The sequence below is a fragment of the Cetorhinus maximus genome, chromosome 1 (genome assembly GCF_964194155.1).
Source record: "Cetorhinus maximus chromosome 1, sCetMax3.hap1.1, whole genome shotgun sequence".
Lineage (NCBI taxonomy): Eukaryota > Metazoa > Chordata > Chondrichthyes > Lamniformes > Cetorhinidae > Cetorhinus > Cetorhinus maximus.
In genome coordinates, this window is record NC_135879.1 from 231,067,804 (window position 1) to 231,086,443 (window position 18,640).

Sequence of the window (18,640 nt, forward strand, 5' to 3'; positions counted from 1 at the left end):
ATGGAATCATATCTTACAGATAATGTCCCAGACTCCACCATCACCATCCCTGGGTATGTCCTGTCCCACCGGCAGAACACGCCCAGCAGAGGTAGCAGCACAATGGTATACAGTCGGGAGGGAGTTGCCCTCAACATCGATCGGACCCCATGGAGTGTCATGGCATCAGGTCAAACATGGTCAAGGAAACCTCCTGCTGATTACCACATACCGCCCTCCCTCAGCTGATGAATCAGTGCTCCTCCATGTTGAACACCACTTGGAGGAAGCGCTGAGAATGGCAAGGTTGCAGAATGTACTCTGGGTGGGGGACTTCAATGTCCATCACCAAGAGTGGCTCGGTAGCACCACTGCTGGCCGAGCTCTAAATGGCATAGCTGCGAGGCTGGGTCTACGGCAGGTGATAAGGGAACCAACAAGAGGGAAAAACATATTTGACCTCATCCTCACCAACCTGCCTGCCGCAGATGCATCTATCCATGATATCGGTAGGAGTGACCACCATGGTATCGGGAGGAGTGGCCGCCACACAGTCGTTAAGGAGACGAAGTCACGCCTTCACGTCGAGGATACCCTCCATTGTGTTGTGTGGTACTACCACCGTACTAAATGCGAGAGATTTCAAACAGATCTAATAACTCAAGACTGGGCATCCATGAGACGCTGTGGGCCATCAGCAGCAGCAGAACTGTACTTGAACACAATCTGTAACCTCATAGCCCAGCATATTGCCCACTCTACCATTACCAGCAAGCCAGTAGATCAACACTGGTTCAATGAAGAGTGCAGGAGGGCATGCCAGAAGCAGCACCAGCCATACCTAAAAATGAGGTGCCAATCTGGTGAAGCTATAACACAGGACTACTTGCGTGCCAAACAGCATAAGCAGCAAGTGACAGACAGAGCTAAGTGATCCCACAACCAACAGATCAAATCTAAGCTCTGCAGTCCTGCCACATCCAGTCGAATGGTGGTGGACAATTAAACAACTCACTGGAGGAGGAGGCTCCACAAATATCCCCATCCTTAATGATGGAGGAGCCCAGCACATCAGTGCAAAGGATAAGGCTGAAGCATTTGTTACAATCTTCAGCCCGAAGTGCAGAGTGGATGATCCATCTCAGCCTCCTCCGGAGGTCCCCAGCATCACAGATGCCAGTCTTCAGCCAATTCGATTCACTCCATGTGATATCAAGAAACGGCTGAAGACCGTTACTGATACTGCAAAAGCTATGGGCTGTAACAATATTCCAGTAATAGTACTGAAGACTTGTGCTCCAGAACTTGCCGCACCGCTAGCCAAGCCATTCTAGTACAGCTACAACACTGGCATCTACACGGTTTTATGGAAAATTGCCCAGGTATGTCTGTACACAAAAAGCAGGACAAATCCAACTCAGCCAATTACCACCTCATCAGTCTACTCTCCATCATCAGCAAAGTAATGGAAGGGATCATCAGTGCTACCAAGCAGCATTTGCTTAGCAATAACCCGCTCATTGACGCCCAGTTTGAGTTCCGCCAGGGTCATTCAACTCCTGATCTCATTATAGCCTTGGTTCAAACATGGACAAAAGAGCTGAACTCCCGAGGTGTGGTGAGAGTGACTGCTCCTGACATCAAGGCTGCATTTGACAAAGTGTGGCATCAAGGAGCCCTAGCAAAACTGGAATCAATGGGAATCAGGGGGAAACTCCCCGCTGGTGGGAGTCATACCTAGCGCAAATGAAGATGGTTGTGGTTTCTGGAGGTCAATCATCTCAGTTCCATGAAAATCCTGCAGGAATTTCCTTGGAGTATTATCGGCCCAACCATCTTCAGCTGCTTCATCAATGACCTTCCCTCCATCATAAGGTCAGAAATGGGGATGTTAGTGGATAATTGCATAATGTTCAGCACGCCCGCCACTCCTCAGATACTGAAGCAGCCCCTGTCCATGTACAGCAAGGCCTGGTCAATATTCAGGCTTAGGCTGACAAGCGGCAAGTAACATTTGCACCACACAAGTGCCAGGCAATGACCATCTCCAACAAGAGAGGATTCAACCATCTCCCCTTGACATTCAATGGTATTACTATTGCTGAATCCCTCACTATCAATATCCTGGGGGTTACCATTGATCAGAAACTGAACTGGGCCAGCCTTATAAATATTGTGGTTACAAGAACAGGTCAGAGGCTGAGAATTCTGCGGAGAGTAACTCACACCCTGACTCACCAACTACAAGGCACAAGTCTGGAGTGTGATGGAATACTCTCCTCTTGCCTGAATGAGTGCTGCTTCAACAGCAATCAAGAAGCTCAACACCATCCAGGCCCGCTTGATTGGCACCCCATCTACCACCTTAAACATTCACTCCATCCACCACTAATGCATGGTGGCAGCAGTGTGCAGCATCCAAAAAATGCACTGCAGCAACTCAACAAGGCACCTTTCTTTCACCTTTGACAGCACCCTCCAAGATTGCAACTTCTATCATCTTGAAGGACAAGGATAGCAGATACATGGGAACACCACCACCTGGAAGTTCCCCTCCAAGCCACACACCATCCTGACTGGGAAATATATCGCCGACCCTTCACTGTCGCTGGGTCAAAATCCTGGAACTTTCTCCGTAACAGCACTGTGGGTGTACCTACACCATAGGGACTGCAGTGGTTCAGGGAAGCAGCTCACCACAACCTCCTCAAGGGCAATTAGGGACCCACATCCCATGAAAAGAAGAAATAGAACAAAATCAAGGAGGTGACCCAAGGAGTACCTGAAATTAATCACTCCCCCACGCTGGAATTAATCACTGAAAATGCAGGAATAAAATCTGAAAATGTTGGAAATACACAGCACCTATGAAAGGAAAAGAGAGTGACATTTTGGGCTTTTACTGAACAACAATTTGGATTTACAATAACAACTTGTATTTATATAGCGCTTTTAATGTAATAAAGCATCCCAAGGTGCTTCACAGCAGCATTATAAAACAAAATATATGACACCAAGCCATATAAGATGAGATGAGGGCAGATGTCCAAAGCTTTGTCAGAGTTAAGTTTTAAGGAGTGTCATAAAGGAGGAATGAGAAGAGGAGAGGTGCAGTGAGGGAATTCCAGAGCTTACGGTCCAGGTAGCTGATGGCATGACCACCAATAGTGGAGCAATTAAAATCAGGGATCCTCAATAGGCTAAAATTAGAGGAGTGCAGAGATTTTGAAGAGTTGCAGGGCTGGAGAAGATTACAGACATATGGAGGGTAGGGGCCATGGAGGGATTTGAAAACTAGGATGAGAATTTTAAAACCAACATGTTGTTTCACCAGGAGTCAGTGTAGTTCAGCAAGCACAGGGGTGATTGAGGAGAGTTCAGACAGAAGCAGCAAAGTTTCAAATGACCTCAAGTTTACCAGGGTACAATGTGAGAGGCCAGCCAGGAGAGCATCTGAATAGTGAGGTAACAAAGGCATGGATAAGGGCTTCAGCAGCAGAACAGTTGAAGCAAGGACAGGGACTAGCAATGTTCCAGAGGTGGAAATAGGTGGTCTTAGTGACAGCATGGATATATACAGTATGCAGATACTGAATTGAAAACTAAAAAAAAGGGGGCATTTTAATAAGGTTGGAAAAGAGAGAAAAATAAGTGGGGGATTACTGAACTCTATTTTTCCTAACCTTACTAAAATGCTTGTTTATCTTTATATTCTCAGGCCCACTGAAGGATGTACACATTAACCCGATATTAACTTGGTTTATCTCTCTCGCTAAAGACCTAACTAACCGGTTTATTTCCAACATTTTTTGTTTAATACCTAGCATGTGCAGCATTTTTCTCATTGGAAATGCAGAGATTAGGGCAAAGCTACCAAAGGTGAAGCCAAAGAAAATGGAAATGCAGCCAGTGTTGTTAGCATGATTTGAATAAAAAGATAATTAACAGTAGTTGTGTGCAATTTGCATGCTATGATCAACTCACAACTTCTCATTTTGCCCTCTTAAACCTAGGGCACCTTTTAGTGTACAGATCAATGCGGGGATTGTGGGTAGTGTGGTGTAGATGGTGGTAGTGGGGGAGCAATTTGAAAGTATTAAAAAAAGGAATTAGAGCTTTATTGGGACTCCAGGACTTCAGAGTGGCCGCATTCACACATTTAGGCAGGTCCCAAAATGAAAATCTGCTGTTCGGTGCCTCCTGCTACAGTGGCAAGGTTTTGAGTACTGTAGTCGTAACAGAAAGAACTGTCCAGTAATTTAACAATTCAGCTTGTTCCGTGCACCAGTATATCTGGATTGTGATTCCACTTTGTACAATGACAGGAACAGGTTGTATCAGCTGGGCTCAGTTGATAGCAATCTCGCTTCAGAATAAGAAGGTTGTGGGTTCAAGTCTTATTCTAGAAACAGGGGCAAAAAAGCTGAATACATGGACACAATGCAGCATTAAAGGAGAGCTGCGCTGTCTGGCGGTGCTGTCTTTCGGATGAGGCGTTAAGCTCAGGCCTCGTCTTCCCTCACAGGTTGGTGCAGAAGATCTCATGGCATGACTTTGAAGAACAGCTGGGCAGTTCTCCCTAGTGTCCTGAACAATATTTATCTCTGAACCAACGTCAATTAAAAAAAGGTTATCTGTCTATTATCACATTGATGTTTGTGGGGTTTGTTTGCTGTGTACAAATTGACCGCCATATTTCCTACATGACAACTATGACTACATTTCAAGAGTACTTCATTGGCTGTGAAGTGCTTTGGGATACCTGAGGTCACAAAAGGATCTATATAAATGCAAGTCTTTGTCATTGCCCTGAAATATTAACTGTTTCCCTCTCCTAATTCTACCAGATCTGCTGAGCACTTCCAGCATTTACTGTTTCTATTTTAGATTTCCAACATCCGCAGTATTTTGCTTTTGACTTTCCTTTCAATAATAAATGTTCCCAGAACAGATGGAAGCCAGTATTACTCTTTTACCAGTGGGCTTCCATCACCTTCTGCTTCAAATACTTACCTGGCTTTCCCTTAAAAAATGCAATTGTCTCTGCCTTTTCCACGTGGCAAAGCATTCCAGCCTCTAATAAGCCTCCTGTTGAAAAAAAATTCTCAACCTTTCTCCACACACCAACAATTCTAAATTGATGACCACTTTTAACTTTAAGTGTCAGTTGCGAGGACACAGTCAGCAGTGTTGAGCACCCCAATAATTGGGCATTAACGTCATGGTGTTTGTAGATGTACACTGTAGATTTGCTAGGTCGTTAGCAGGGATGCAAAACTGCAGTTACGAGGAAAGACTTGAGAAAGTGGATTATTTCCACTGCAGTAGACATAACTAAGTACATTTAACTAATTTAAAAATAATTACGAGGGGTTTTGCCACAGTGAATTGGCGACGAGTTAGACCAACTGGTTTCTAATTTAACCTTCTCCCTCCAGGATGTGAACTGAGTTATGAGCCAAAAAAGGAGGCAGTAAGGGAGAGAGGGCAGCAACCACCACCTGAGATCAAATTCACAGAAACCAAAGGTCACACTAAGAGACAATAAAGAGCTTCAAGTACCACGTTAAATGGGGTGCAGGAGAGACCTGGGGACATAGGTACATAAATATTTGAAGTTGGCAGGGTAAATTGGAAAGGCTGCTAAAACAGCATGCAAGATCCTTGGCTTTGTAAATAGAGGCTTGGAGTACAAATACGAAAAGGTTACGTCTAAACCTTATAAAACACTGGGTAGGGCCCAGTTGGATCAGTGTATTCAATTCTGGGAACCTCCCATTAGAAAGGGTAACAAGGCTGTATGGAAGAGATTTACTAGACTGGTATGAGGGAAGTCAGGCATCAGTTACATGGAGAGACTGGAGAAGCTAGGGTTGTTCTCCACAGAGCAGAAAACATTAAGGGGTTTGATCAAGACATTCAAAAATCATGAGTGGTTTTGAAGGAGTAAATAAGGAAAAACTATTCCCAATGGCAGAAGGATTGGTAATCAGAGGTCACAGATTTGGCAAAAGAAACAGCAGGTTAGTATCTAGGATGCACTGCCTGATAGGGCGGCGGAAGCTTTCAAAAGGGAATAGGATAAAAACTTGAAGCGGAAATTTTTTTACAGAACTATGGGGAAAGAGCAGGGGAGTAGGATTAATTGGATGGCTCCACTAAAGAGGCAATACAAACACAATGGACCAAATGGTCTCCTGCTGTGCTCTACGTTTCTCGGATTCCCCCCCTTTTCTTAAACACAGGTCCAATATTGAAGTGTATTGACACTGGAGATTTTGCTTTAAGGTAAGCCTGATAATACTCGATGAATTAACAGAACTTTCGTTATTATCCAAGACGCAAGAAATCTCAAGTAGTGTACAGGTTAATACAGCAATATTTGCAAACAGGAAATACCAAATTTAAAAATTCCTGAAGTAATAAAGTGCCAGTGACTGTCTCTTGAACCTAAATCTCATTTAATTTCTGTTTACTGAGCAAGGTAAGGGATCAACATAGGTTATGGAAGTAGTATTGGTTTTCATATTGGAGGTCCAAGTACAATATTACAATTTATCTTCAATATCTGGTTTGCAGCAGCAATCCATTTTGTAGCATTTCACCTGCACTGAAATATTCTCTAATGTCAAAAGGCTTTAATGATTTTTCCCAATGCAGTTAGCAGCTGGTGTTGGCTAAGCAGAACTATTCTGTCCAACAAAAGAAAAACAATTTTCAGATATTGTACACAAGAAACATAAAATGCGCTGGCGCTGTTGACGACAACAGGTATCAGAAGAGAGGGTCAAATAGTAAGGTCAAACTATTACACTGAGCCTGGATCAGAACAGTTCTGAAACACTGAATATACAAAAGGTATTGAAGAAGGAGTCAAAGTGTTAACACCCACACAGAAACAGAAATTTAGGAAGATATTCATCACCTAGGAAATGACTTGGAGAAGATGATGAGTGCGCGAGAGAGAGAAAAAGAGAGAGAAAGAGAGAGAATGAGAATGAGCACAAAACACACACAAACTGTAAAACAGTTTTCCTAATGGATAGTGGGGATCTTCAGATCAGAAAGGCCCCAGCTTCAATTGTCAGTCTGTGTGTGCTATGCTTGCTGATCTCACCCATTGCAGTGGGACTGCTGCAGTTCACCTCAACCACATGGGTGAGGGAGGGAAAAGTTGTTCAGGGTTCCCAGTCTGGAATGCTAAACCAGGTTTAAGAGTGAATCTCAGGCAAGGACAGCATGGGGGCCTGGTTGCAACACTCTCACGAATCAAAGAGTCTGCTGCCAGTCTGTCAATGTGGCCAATGCTTGAGAAAGACTCCAGCAAGGAGCCAACACCCTCAGGATAGGAGAGAACTGGGTCAAATCAGTGAAGGAGACAAAAAAACAATTGGTACAAATGTGAACTGGTTTCCTTTTGGTCATAATTGTATATATAGATAGATATATATATATATATATATATATATATATAAAAAACGTATAATGTTATCATGGATTATTCAATAGGATTCATGCAGACTTAATTAAAAGGGCAGCACTTGACCATGTGGCGATAGCTTTGTCGATATAATACTTCTTGGTGTGCTACTGGACTACACATCAGGGTCTCAAATTCAATTCACAATCTGTAATAAGTTAGGTGAATCTAGCTGGAGTTACAGCACAGCTGAGCTGCAGAGCTTGTAGATAGATAAGCAGTTAGGTCACAATCAGCTACGTCTAATTACTTTCCACAGGATGGATGCATGTATGTGTGGATGGGAAGCAAGCTCATGATCACACTCAATTTTTACACCCCTAAATGGTTAAATAAGCTGCCAATGACCAGGATCAAGCCTCAAAACATGAACTGACCATCTCCAACAAGAGACAATCCAACCATCGGCCCATGATATTCCATAAGGTACACACTGCTGTCAATGTGCACCAGGCAGTGGAGGGAGTGAATGTTGAAGGTGGTGGATGGGGTGCCAATCAAGCAGGCCTGGAAGGTGTTGAGTTTTTTGAGTGTTGTTGAAGTTGCACTCATCCAGATAAGTGGAAAGTATTCCATCACACTCCTGACTTGAGCCTTGTAGATGGGTGGACAGGCTTTGGGAAGTCAGGAGGTGAGTTACTCGCAGCAGGATTCCCAGCCTCTGACCTGCTCTTGTAGCCACAGTATTTATATGGCTATCCAGTTCAGTTTCCGGTCAATGGTAACCCCCAGGATGTTGATAGTGGGGGATTCAGCGATGATAATGCAGCAACTCACCAAGGCTCCTTCAGCAGCACCATCCAAACCTGCGACCTCTACCGCCTAAAAGACACCAACTGTGACACCAGGTCACACCGGAAGAATGGGCTGAACGGCTTCAGCTGTACTTACTTTACATTTATAACAACAACTTGCATTTAATATCACCCTTCACCTAGTGTTCCAATGTATGTCAAAGGAACATTATGTGATATTAAATCACAGTGAGATGTTTGAGCAGATGACAAAACCTTGGTCAAAGAGGAAGGTTTTAAACAGCAAAAAGGGGTGGGGGGTATGGTTTAGCGATACAAGTCCACAGCTCAGCACATAAACAACAAAGGCACAGCCACCAATGCTGCAGCGAAGAAAATCAGGGACGCACAAGGCCAGGATTGGAGGAGCATCGAGTTTTCAGACCTGTAGGGTAGGAGGATGTTCAGAGATAAAGGGTGAAGCCATGGAAGGAAATTCCCAGAAGCTTGAGAAATACAAATTTGATGTGATGGAGTTAATGTAAGTCAGTGAGCACAGTGCTGATAGGCAAATGAGATTTGTGCAAGGTAGGATATGGGCAGCAAAATTTTTGGATGAGCCCAAGTTTGCAGAGAGTATAAGATGGGTGCCCAGCCAGGACAGCGCTGGAATGATCAAGTCTGGAGGCAACAATATCATGGATGAGGGTTTCAGTCGCAGATGAGCTGAAGCACAAATATCCCCATCCTCAATTATGAAAGAGCCCAGCACATCAGTGCAAAAGATAAGGCATTTGCTAGAATCTTCAGCCAGATGTGCCAAGTGGATGATCCATCTTGGCCTCCTCCACAGGTCCTCAGCATCACAGATGCCAGTCTTCAGCCAATTCAATTTACTCCATGTGATATCAAGAAACGGCTGAAGGCACTGGATACCGCAAAGGCTAAGGCCCTGACGATATTCCGGCAATAGTACTGAAGACTTGTGCTCCTGAACTTGCTGCGCCCATAGCCAAGCAGTTCCAGTACAGCTACAACACTGGCATCTACCCAGCTGGTGGAAAATTGCCCAGGTATGTCCTGTAAAAAAAGCAGGACAAGTCCATCCCAGCCAATTACCACTTCATCAGTGTACTCTCCATCATCAGTAAAATAATGGAAGGGATCATCAACAGTGCTATCAAGTGGCACTTGCTTAGCAATAACCTACTCACTGACGCCCAGTTTGGGTTCAGCCAGGGCCACTCGGCTCCTGACCTCATTACAGCATTGGTTCAAATATGGACAAAAGAGCTGAACTCCAAAGGTGAGGTGAGGTGAGAGTGACTGCCCTTGACATCAAGGCAGCATTTGACCGAGTGTGGCACCAAGGAGCCCGAGCAAAACCGGAGCAATTGGAATCATGGGGAAAACTCTCCGTTGACTGGAGTTATACCTAGCACAATGGAAGATGGTTGTGGTTGTTGCAGGTCAGTCATTGCAGCTCCAGGACATCACCGCAGGAGTTCCTCAGGGCAGTGTCCTCAGCCAAACCATCTTCAGCTGCTTCATCGATGACCTTCCTTCCATCATAAGGTCAGAAGTGGGGATGTTCACTGATGATTGCACAATGTCCAGCACCATTCACGACTCCTCAGTTACTGAAGCAGCCCATGTCCAAATGCAGCAAGACCTGGACAATATCCAGGCTTGGGCTGACAAGTGGCAAGTAACATTCGCGCCACACAAGTCCTAGGCAATGACCATCTCCATCAAGAGAGAATCCAACCATCGCTCCTTGATAGTCAATAAGACCATAAGACCATAAGACATAGGAGCAGAAATTAGGCCATTCGGCCCATCGAGTCTGCTCTGCCATTCAATCATTGCTGATAAGTTTCTCAACCCCATTCTCCCGCCTCCTCCCCGTAACCTTTGATCCCCTTACCAATCAAGAACCTATCCATCTCGGTCTTAAATATACTCAATGACCTGGCCTCCACAGCCTTCTGTGGCAATGAACTCCATAGATTCACCACTCTGGCTAAAGAAGTTTCTCCTCATCTCTGTTCTAAAAGGTCTTCCCTTTACTCTGAGGCTGTGCCCTCGGGTCCTAGTCTCTCCGTGTCCACTCTATCCAGGCCTTTCAGTATTCTGTAAGTTTCAATCAGATCCCCCCTCATCCTTCTAAACTCCATCGAGTATCGACCCAGAGTCCTCAAACGTTCCTCATATGTTAAGCCTTTCATTCCTGGGATCGTTCTCGTGAACCTCCTCTCCAGGGCCAGCACATACTTCCTGAGATACGGGGCCCAAAATTGCTCACAATATTCTAAATGTGGTCTGACCAGAGCCTTATAAAGCCTCAGCAGCACATCCTTTGGTCTTCCCACTTTTTAGTTGGAGGAAATTGCTACTCAAAGAACAAAGATAATTACAGCACAGGAACAGGCCCTTCGGCCCTCCAAGCCTGCGCCGATCATACTGACCGTCAACTAAAACATTTTGCACTTCCGGGGTCCGTATCCCTCTATTCACATCCTATTCATGTATTTGTCAAGGTGCCTCTTAAACACCACTATCGTACCTGCTTCCACCACCTCCTCTGACAGCGAATTCTAGACACTCACTACCCTCTGCGTAAAAATCTTGCCCCGCACATCTCCTCTAAAGTTTTCTCCTCTCACCTTAAATCTATGTCCCCTAGTAACTGACTCTTCCACCCTGGGAAAAAGCTTCTGACTATCTACTCTGTCCATGCCACTCATAATTTTGTAAACTTCTATCAAGTCGCCCCTCAATTTCCGTCGCTCTAGTGAGAACAATCCAAGTTTCTCCAACCTCTCCTCGTAGCTAATAACCTCCAGACCAGGCAGCATCCTGGTAAACCTCCTCTGCACTCATCCAATAGGGACAAACAGCATGACAAATGTAGAAGACCCTCATATGACAACTTGCATTTATATCTGCCTTTTAACATAGAAAAAGGTTGCAAGTTGGTTCACAGAGGCCAGAGATAAATATACATCAAAACAACTTAATAATGCAAGAATTCAAAATGGCTATTTTAAACTTCCAGCCTTCTCAGCTGAACAGTTTTTAAAGCAAGGCGTAGCTATTGATCTAACTTCAGTAATTACTGCTTTTTTATCTTTATCTGTAACATTTGAATCCTACATCCGAACTCCTAAAACATTTGTTTTGTACTCATTTAACTGTTTGGTATGTCCAGCTACAGTTTACAATTAAGTCACATGAAGAAGGGGCTGATACTCATTGTGTCAATAATTTCGAAGTGCAAAACAGGACGGCTGGTACATCAGTAAGAAGTTGACAGAAGGAATTTCAGCAAATATCACACACAAGCCTCAAAACAGTAACTGTCACAGGCACCATTTTCCAGTTACCCCAGTCAATTTGCAGCTCTAATAGGTCAAGAAGTTCATTCTATGGTGATCAAAACAACTGGAGGCAGTGCAGAAAAGTGTCACCAGGATAGAGGTCCAAATTTCAAAGACAAGATTGGAAAGAGGCTTCGGAAAGTTTATCTTACAGAAAAAATTATGCAAAGTAGCAAATGAAATGTCAGAGCCGTGGGTGGGTTGGTGACACTCTTCCCTCTGAATCAAAGGCTGTGGAGTCAAGTCCCACGCTGAAGTACTGAGGCAATGCTACATAGTTGGAGGTGCCATCTTTCAGATGAAACGTTAAGCCCTCTCAGGCGGACTTGATCTCATTGGTAATGTTAAAAATGCAGGTCCCTTTAAGAGTAAACCAGGGCAAGCGTCAGAGTGAATTGAGAGCAGGTGATGCTCATTGAAGCCTGTACTTAAGAGCTAAGTTTTTGGACACGGAGGGGATCCAGAAGGGAAGAGTGGAAACTGTTATTTGTACTGAACTATAGTTTAACAATAAAACAGTTCTGATTCACAGAATGTCTTCGGCTGCCTGATTCGGTAAATGGATATCCACCTATTAAACACCCATGACACTATTTCATTGAAGAGCAGGGGAGTTCTCCCCAGTATCCTGGCCTATACTTATTCGTAAATCAACATCTCAAAAACAGATTATCTGGTAATTATCATATTGCTGTTTGTGGCAGCTTGCAGTGCGCAACTTGGCTGCCATGTTTCCTACATTGCAATAGTGACTACAATTCAAAAATACGTCATTGGTTGCAAAGCGCTTTGAGACGTCCAGTGGTCATGAAAGGTGCTATATTAACGCACGTCATTTTGAATGAAGGAACAGGGAAATTCATTTTGGTGTAATACTGCAAACTAAATCATAAGGGCAGGACAAATTAGCAAAAGGGAAAATTAGAACCCAACGAGGAAATGTTTCACACAAAGAGTGATCAAATGTGGAATCGATGTCTACTTAGAGCAGCAGAGATTTGGAAGTAATTGGTCGTTGCAATGAGGGATTGCAACATAGTCATGAATAGCCTCCTGCATCTATAATTAATTTGTGTTTATGTCTTTATCCCAAGCAAAAAAGTAATCAGAATAGAGATTCAGGACACCGGCTAAATTCAGAGCTTTTCTCTTACATAACAAAGGAATGCTGGAAATATTCAGCAGGTCTGTGCAGAGAAACAGAGTTAACAGTTCAGATCGAGATGATCTTCCATCTATTCTGATAAAATGTCATCTTGAGCTGAAATGTTAACTTTGTTTCTCTCTCCGCAGATGATGCCTGATCTACTGAGTATTTCCAATATTGTTTTGTTTTTTTCAGATTTCCAATATCTGCAGTATTTTGCAGACCTGACTCTGAAAGCCTACAACACAAACAGAATTACATATCAAACAAAAGGCTTTATACACATTCTGATAGAAAAAAACTGGGCCTGCTCAGAAATGAACAATCCCACCAATCTAAGGCAAAGAACAAGTTGATGTTAAACAGAGTAAAGCTCCAAAGGTTAATCTACAGAAGTTTGAGAAACTCTGACCTTAGGAATTCTCGGGATGAATCAGCAGCTTCCAACTTTTTTTTTGAATTAATCAGAGAAAAATGCATACAAAGAAACAAGTTAAGGTTGGGAAGAAACACAGAAAAATGGGATAGAGAAAAACATTGAAGCTCACAGCATATTTGGTCAACATATCCGGACTGACACTTTGCGAGAACAGTTGAAACAAAGTTCAATTCCAAATTGACCCTTCAGCAGAACTGAGTAAAGTTAGGAGATGGGTGAAATATAAGCTGGTTTAAGGTTGGGGGGGGGGGGTTGGTTGTAGGGATGGATGGCAGGACACGCGAGAAAGACCCAAACCTCCCTGTCGCGTGCCTTTTTAACACTCCACCCTGCTCTCTTGCCCACATGTCTGTCCTTGGCTTGCTGCATTGTTCCAGTGAAGTCCAACGCAAACTGGAGGAACAGCACCTCATCTTCCGACTAGGCACTTTACAACCTTCCGGACTGAATATTGAATTCAACAACCTTAGATCTTAAACTCCCTCCCCCATCCCCACCCCCTTTCCATTTCTTCCTCCTCCCTTTAGTTTTTTCCAATAATTTATATAGATTTTTCTTTTCCCACCTATTTCCATTATTTTTAAATCTATAACTGTAATACCCTGTCAGTCTTTCCACCCCACCCCCACCAGAGCTGTACCTTGAGTGTCCTGCCATCCATTCTTAATTAGCACATTTTCTTAGATAATATCACCACCTTCAACACCTCTTTGTCCTTTTGTCTGTGATATCTTTTGATTATCTGCTCCTATCACTGCTTGCTTGTCCCTACAACCAACCGCACCCCCCCACAACTTCTCTCCCCCCACCCCACCCTAAACCAGCTTATATTTCACACCTCTCCTAACTTTACTTAGTTCTGCTGAAGGGTCATGAGGACTCGAAACGTCAACTCTTTTCTTCTCCGCCGATGCTCCCAGGCCTGCTGAGTTTTTCCAGGTAATTTTGCTTTTGTTTTGGATTTCCAGCATCCGCAGTAGTTTTTTGTTTTTATCAATTCCAAATTGCTTGGCTTCATTTCTGAAATGCATGTCCACAAGAACACCTCAGTTTCATCAAGGAGCTTTCCACTGCTGCAATATTTCCTACATTACAAAGAGTGACTATATTTACGCGGAGACAGTGGCATTGTGGTAATATCACTAAATTAGTAATCCTAGGCCCAGGCTAATGATTTGGGGACATGGGTTCAAATCCCATCATGATTCAATTAATAAATCTCAGTGATGGTGACCATGAAACTACCATCAATTGTTGTAAAAACCCAACCTTTAGGGAAGGAAATCTGCCTTCCTTACCTGGTTTAGTCTCAGCAATGTGATTGACTTTTAACTGCCCTCTGAAATGGTCTAACAAGCCACTCAGTTCAAGGGCAATTAGGGATGGGCAACAAATGCTGGCCTTGCCAGCAACATCCAGATCCCAGGAAAGAATAAATTTTTTTTAAAAACTTCAAAAGTGGTAAAACACTTTTGAACATCCTGAAATTGCGAAAGGTCACAAATGGAATCCTTCCTTTCTAATGTGTTCATTCGCCAAGATACTGCATGGTGTGGAACCCAGCCATACAATTCAAATTCATATTCAAGCAGGCTGGATTTGGGGTTAAGAGGGAAAACGTTCCTCTCCTAATAATTACCCAATGAATCTCATTGGAAAGTGCATGTAGGGGGGCAGGATCAGGCTTTGTTGTGATGCACTTACCCACCAGCTCAGTCCTACCAGAACAACCTTCTAGCATTTAGAGATAGAGTTTCCGTCTTGTGTACTATCAGCAATCCAGGCACAAATTGTTTTGGCTTTCCACAGTGAAGTCAGGGCTCAAGTTTGCAAACTCATTTACAGAATCACAAATGTATAATCACAAACATAAACTCTTTCACGTAACAATGCAATCAGAAAGTGGTTTAAACCCTTTACTAGCTTTGTTGGTGTACGATAACCAGTTTTAGTAAATTCAATATGGTGTTTAACATTTAAAGTCATTTTAGTAAGATGTCCACAAAGTGCCTTTGCACCTAAAAGTTTAAAATAAAAACCCTCCTCGAAGGCCTGCAAATGGGCACGATTAGTAAAAACTCATCATGCTCATTAATTCATTCTGATGTGTGAACAGTTTTGGGGGCTGGGGCTGCTTCCAGTGCAATGTTTTAAAAAAAAATAAACTTAAGGTTTGCAGAAACTCGAATTGCACTGGACACGCCTCGATCTTTTACATCGGTCTGGCCAGTTTCAGGCAAGCCGAGTGGAAACTCTACCTCTTATCATTCAGCCTCACAACTTCGATGAAATACCAGAGGGTGGCTGGAGGCTTTGCACACTACCCTGGCAAGACTCAGCATCCAGGTACAGAAATCCCTTGCCCAACCTGCCATTCTTGTAAAGCTGACCTCAGCTTTACAGCAGGCTCAGTGCACACAACGTGAAGCTGTCAAACAGTGCAAGTTTCAGTGGCAGTAGCACCAGTACTATTTATACCTTGAAACCAGCCAGGTTCACATCCACAATATGAGGAGTTCAAATCAACAAAGGAAGGAAAAGGCCAAAAAAACAAAATAGACCTGAATAGAGAGCAAGGGGGGAGTCAGTCATTGGGTGGGGAAAGGAAAATAAAATGGATGAAATGTCCATAAAGGGGGATAATTTAAGAAATGGAGGGCAAAAGGACATAAAAGTAAACTGGGACGAAAAAGAAATATTGGGCAAAAGCAATGAGCAAATAAGATATGCAGAGAGCTTTCCAGCAGGTTAAATCTGGCTTGTAAATCCAGTATAACAGAAATTCACCACAAACAAAATAGTATACAAAATAATTTGCCACTATATTATTGGTGATTACCTAACCAATAACCCATATTACAGCATGCATGCAGATAATTTAGTTCAGAAATCAAATGGAAAAATGCAAAAGGGGGAGAGTGAGTACACTGGAGTAGATTCAAGTACCCCTCCACCCCCAAAAACACATACATATGGAGTCATCCATTTAGCTTCTCAAGCCTGTTCTGTCATTCACTGAGATTGTGCCTGACCTGCCACCAAATTCCATACCTGCCTCTACACCATATCCCTTAATTGATATCATTGGTTAACAAAAATCTATCTTAGATTTAAAATTTACAGTTGAACGAGCATGGATTGCAGTTTGTGCAAGAAAACTCCAAACTTCTACCACCCTTCAGGACGATACATTAAACCTGCTCAGATGGGTATAAAAGATCCCATGGCACTAATTTGAAGAAGAGCAAGGGAGTTCTCCCCAGTGTCCTGGCCAATATTTATCCCTCAATCAACATCACAAAAACAGACTATCTGGTCATTATCGCATTAATGTTTGCAGCAGCTTGTTGTGTGCAAACTGGCTGCCATGTTACAACAGTAACTACAGTTCAAAAGTACATCTATGGCTGCAAAGCGCTTTTGAGACTTCAGATGATAGCATACAAGGCTGCAGGCCAAGTGCAAGAAAACAGGATTAGAGTAGAGAGGGACTTGATGACCGGCATGGACACAATGTACCAAAGGGCCTCTTTCTGCGCTGTAAAACTCTATGACTCTATGATCATGAAAATCACCACGTAAACACAAGTCCTTTTTTGCTGAAAGGGCTGGCTCTAATTTTTAAGACTTAGCCACCCAGTCCCAGACCAGCAGAAATAGTTCCTCAAATAGACTCAAAAGCCTTGACAATTTGGTTCAAATCACCCCTTAATCTTCTAAATTTCAGGGAATACATAAGAACTTTTTATTTAAAAAAAGGTCAGAATCCTGAAAGCAAAATAAGACACATGCAAAAACTTAATGGCATAAGTGACAAAAGGCAACGAAGAGGGAAAAGGTGTGCATTTAACGCTGCACCCTATCAAACACTGAATGTACAAGACTAGCCCAATTCTCTCTCTGTCTCTCTCTGTCTCTCTCTGTGAGGGTTTCAGCCTAGGGGTCAGAGGTCACTCTGCGGCCTACAAACTGAGGCTTCTCCGACAAATGCAAAAGCCGCAGGCGACCGGAGCCGGGAGCGGGGTGAGCAGTGCACCTACAGCACTCGGCCGCGGGGAGCCTGGTTTCGGGCCGCCGTACGCTGCTGCAAAGACTCACCCAGGAGCCGCGCCAAGAGCCCGCGATGCGCCATTGTCTCCCCGCACGGCGGTCACTCGCCCAATGACAACCCGCCAGGACCCCTTGACAGCTATCCCCAACCCCCGCCTGAATCCGTACACCTCGCCGGCAAACCTCCGCAACCTTCACACCCGGAAACAACTTATCCTTTCACTCGTACAAAAGGAACCTCCCCGGTTTGATTTTTTTCCACTTGAATAGCTTTAGGTGTTTTTCTTTTGTAACAGGCCGTCAGCTAGGTTGCCTAAAAGAATGGGAGGATTCTGGGAGGTGTAGTTCTGTGCTGGGTCATCAACAACACAAAGCAAGTAGCCTGCAAAGGTCAGATACAAATGGTGCAGCAGGTCTGTCAGCATCTGTAAAGGCAAGGGGAAAACAAAACAGGGTTAAAACTGGTGTATGTGGTCCAACGATGCTCCATCATTGAATACATATAAGGCTGGGATAGACAGATTTTTGGTCTCTTAAGGGAATAAGAGATATGGGGAGGGCAGGCAGGACAATGGAGTTAAAGCCCAAGATCAGCCATGACCCTGTTGAACGGCAGAGCAGGCTCCATGGGCCGTGAAGTCGACTCCTGCTCCTTTTTCTTCTGATCTTAAGTTGCTGTAAATGCTTTCCTACCCACCCAAATGAACTGGGGTCAGGGTTACTACAGCCCTCATTACAACCTGGAATGTCTAAGAAGCCTTTTGACAATATAGCTGAAAAAAAGTAAACAGATTGCAATTAAACAAAACACGACAACTTTTTACAAAATTTATTTTTAGAAAATACATTATGTGCGGTTGGTGGGTTAGGATTGTCCATCTCTGGTTATGCTTATTCCTGGAATAGGGTGACCATGTGACCCCATACAATTCCCAGTTGAGGCACTTTGTCTCCCGGGACAAACAATCTTCTTCAAAGAGTCCTCTGTTCTTTAAACACATCCGCAAACACCCTAACATAAATTCCTGTGTTGCACCATAGAGGTACAGCAATGGAGATGCTGGTGTAGTGGTAATGTCACTAAGGCCAAGGCTAATGCTCTGGGGACCCATGGGTTCAAATCCCACCATAGCAACTGGTGGAATTTAAGTTCAACCAATAAAATTTGGCATGGTGACCATGAAACTATCTTTGATTGTTGTAAAAACCCATAGGGGGTAAGTAAATCTGGCATCCTCACCCAATCTGGCCTACCAGAGTCTGGTTGACTCTTGGCTGCCCTCTGAAGTGGCCTAGCAAGCTACTCAGTTCAAGGGAAACAAATGCTGGCATTGCCAGTGAGGCCCACATCCCATGAAAGATTTTTAACAAGTAGAGTATATGAACATACAAATTAGGAGCAAGAGTAGGCCATTTGGGCCCTTGAGCCTG

General features: G+C 43.7%; 1 protein-coding gene and 1 long non-coding RNA gene across 3 annotated transcripts in view; one reads left to right on the top strand and one right to left on the bottom strand.

Annotated features, from left to right (window-relative positions):
• Positions 1–17,411, bottom strand: part of suclg1 (succinate-CoA ligase GDP/ADP-forming subunit alph) — a 61,049-nt gene extending 43,638 nt beyond the window's left edge. The window contains exon 1 of one of the 2 annotated variants that reach the window (XM_078554461.1): positions 17,258–17,411. In XM_078554461.1, the coding sequence (XP_078410587.1) occupies positions 17,258–17,291 (34 nt within the window). In that variant the 5' untranslated portion in view covers positions 17,292–17,411. The remainder of the gene's footprint in view (positions 1–17,257) is intronic. The other variant, XM_078554452.1, reaches the window with a different exon arrangement.
• The window catches only part of LOC144687906 (uncharacterized), a 572,568-nt gene that overhangs the window by 377,658 nt on the left and 176,270 nt on the right, over positions 1–18,640 (top strand). The window lies entirely within an intron of this gene.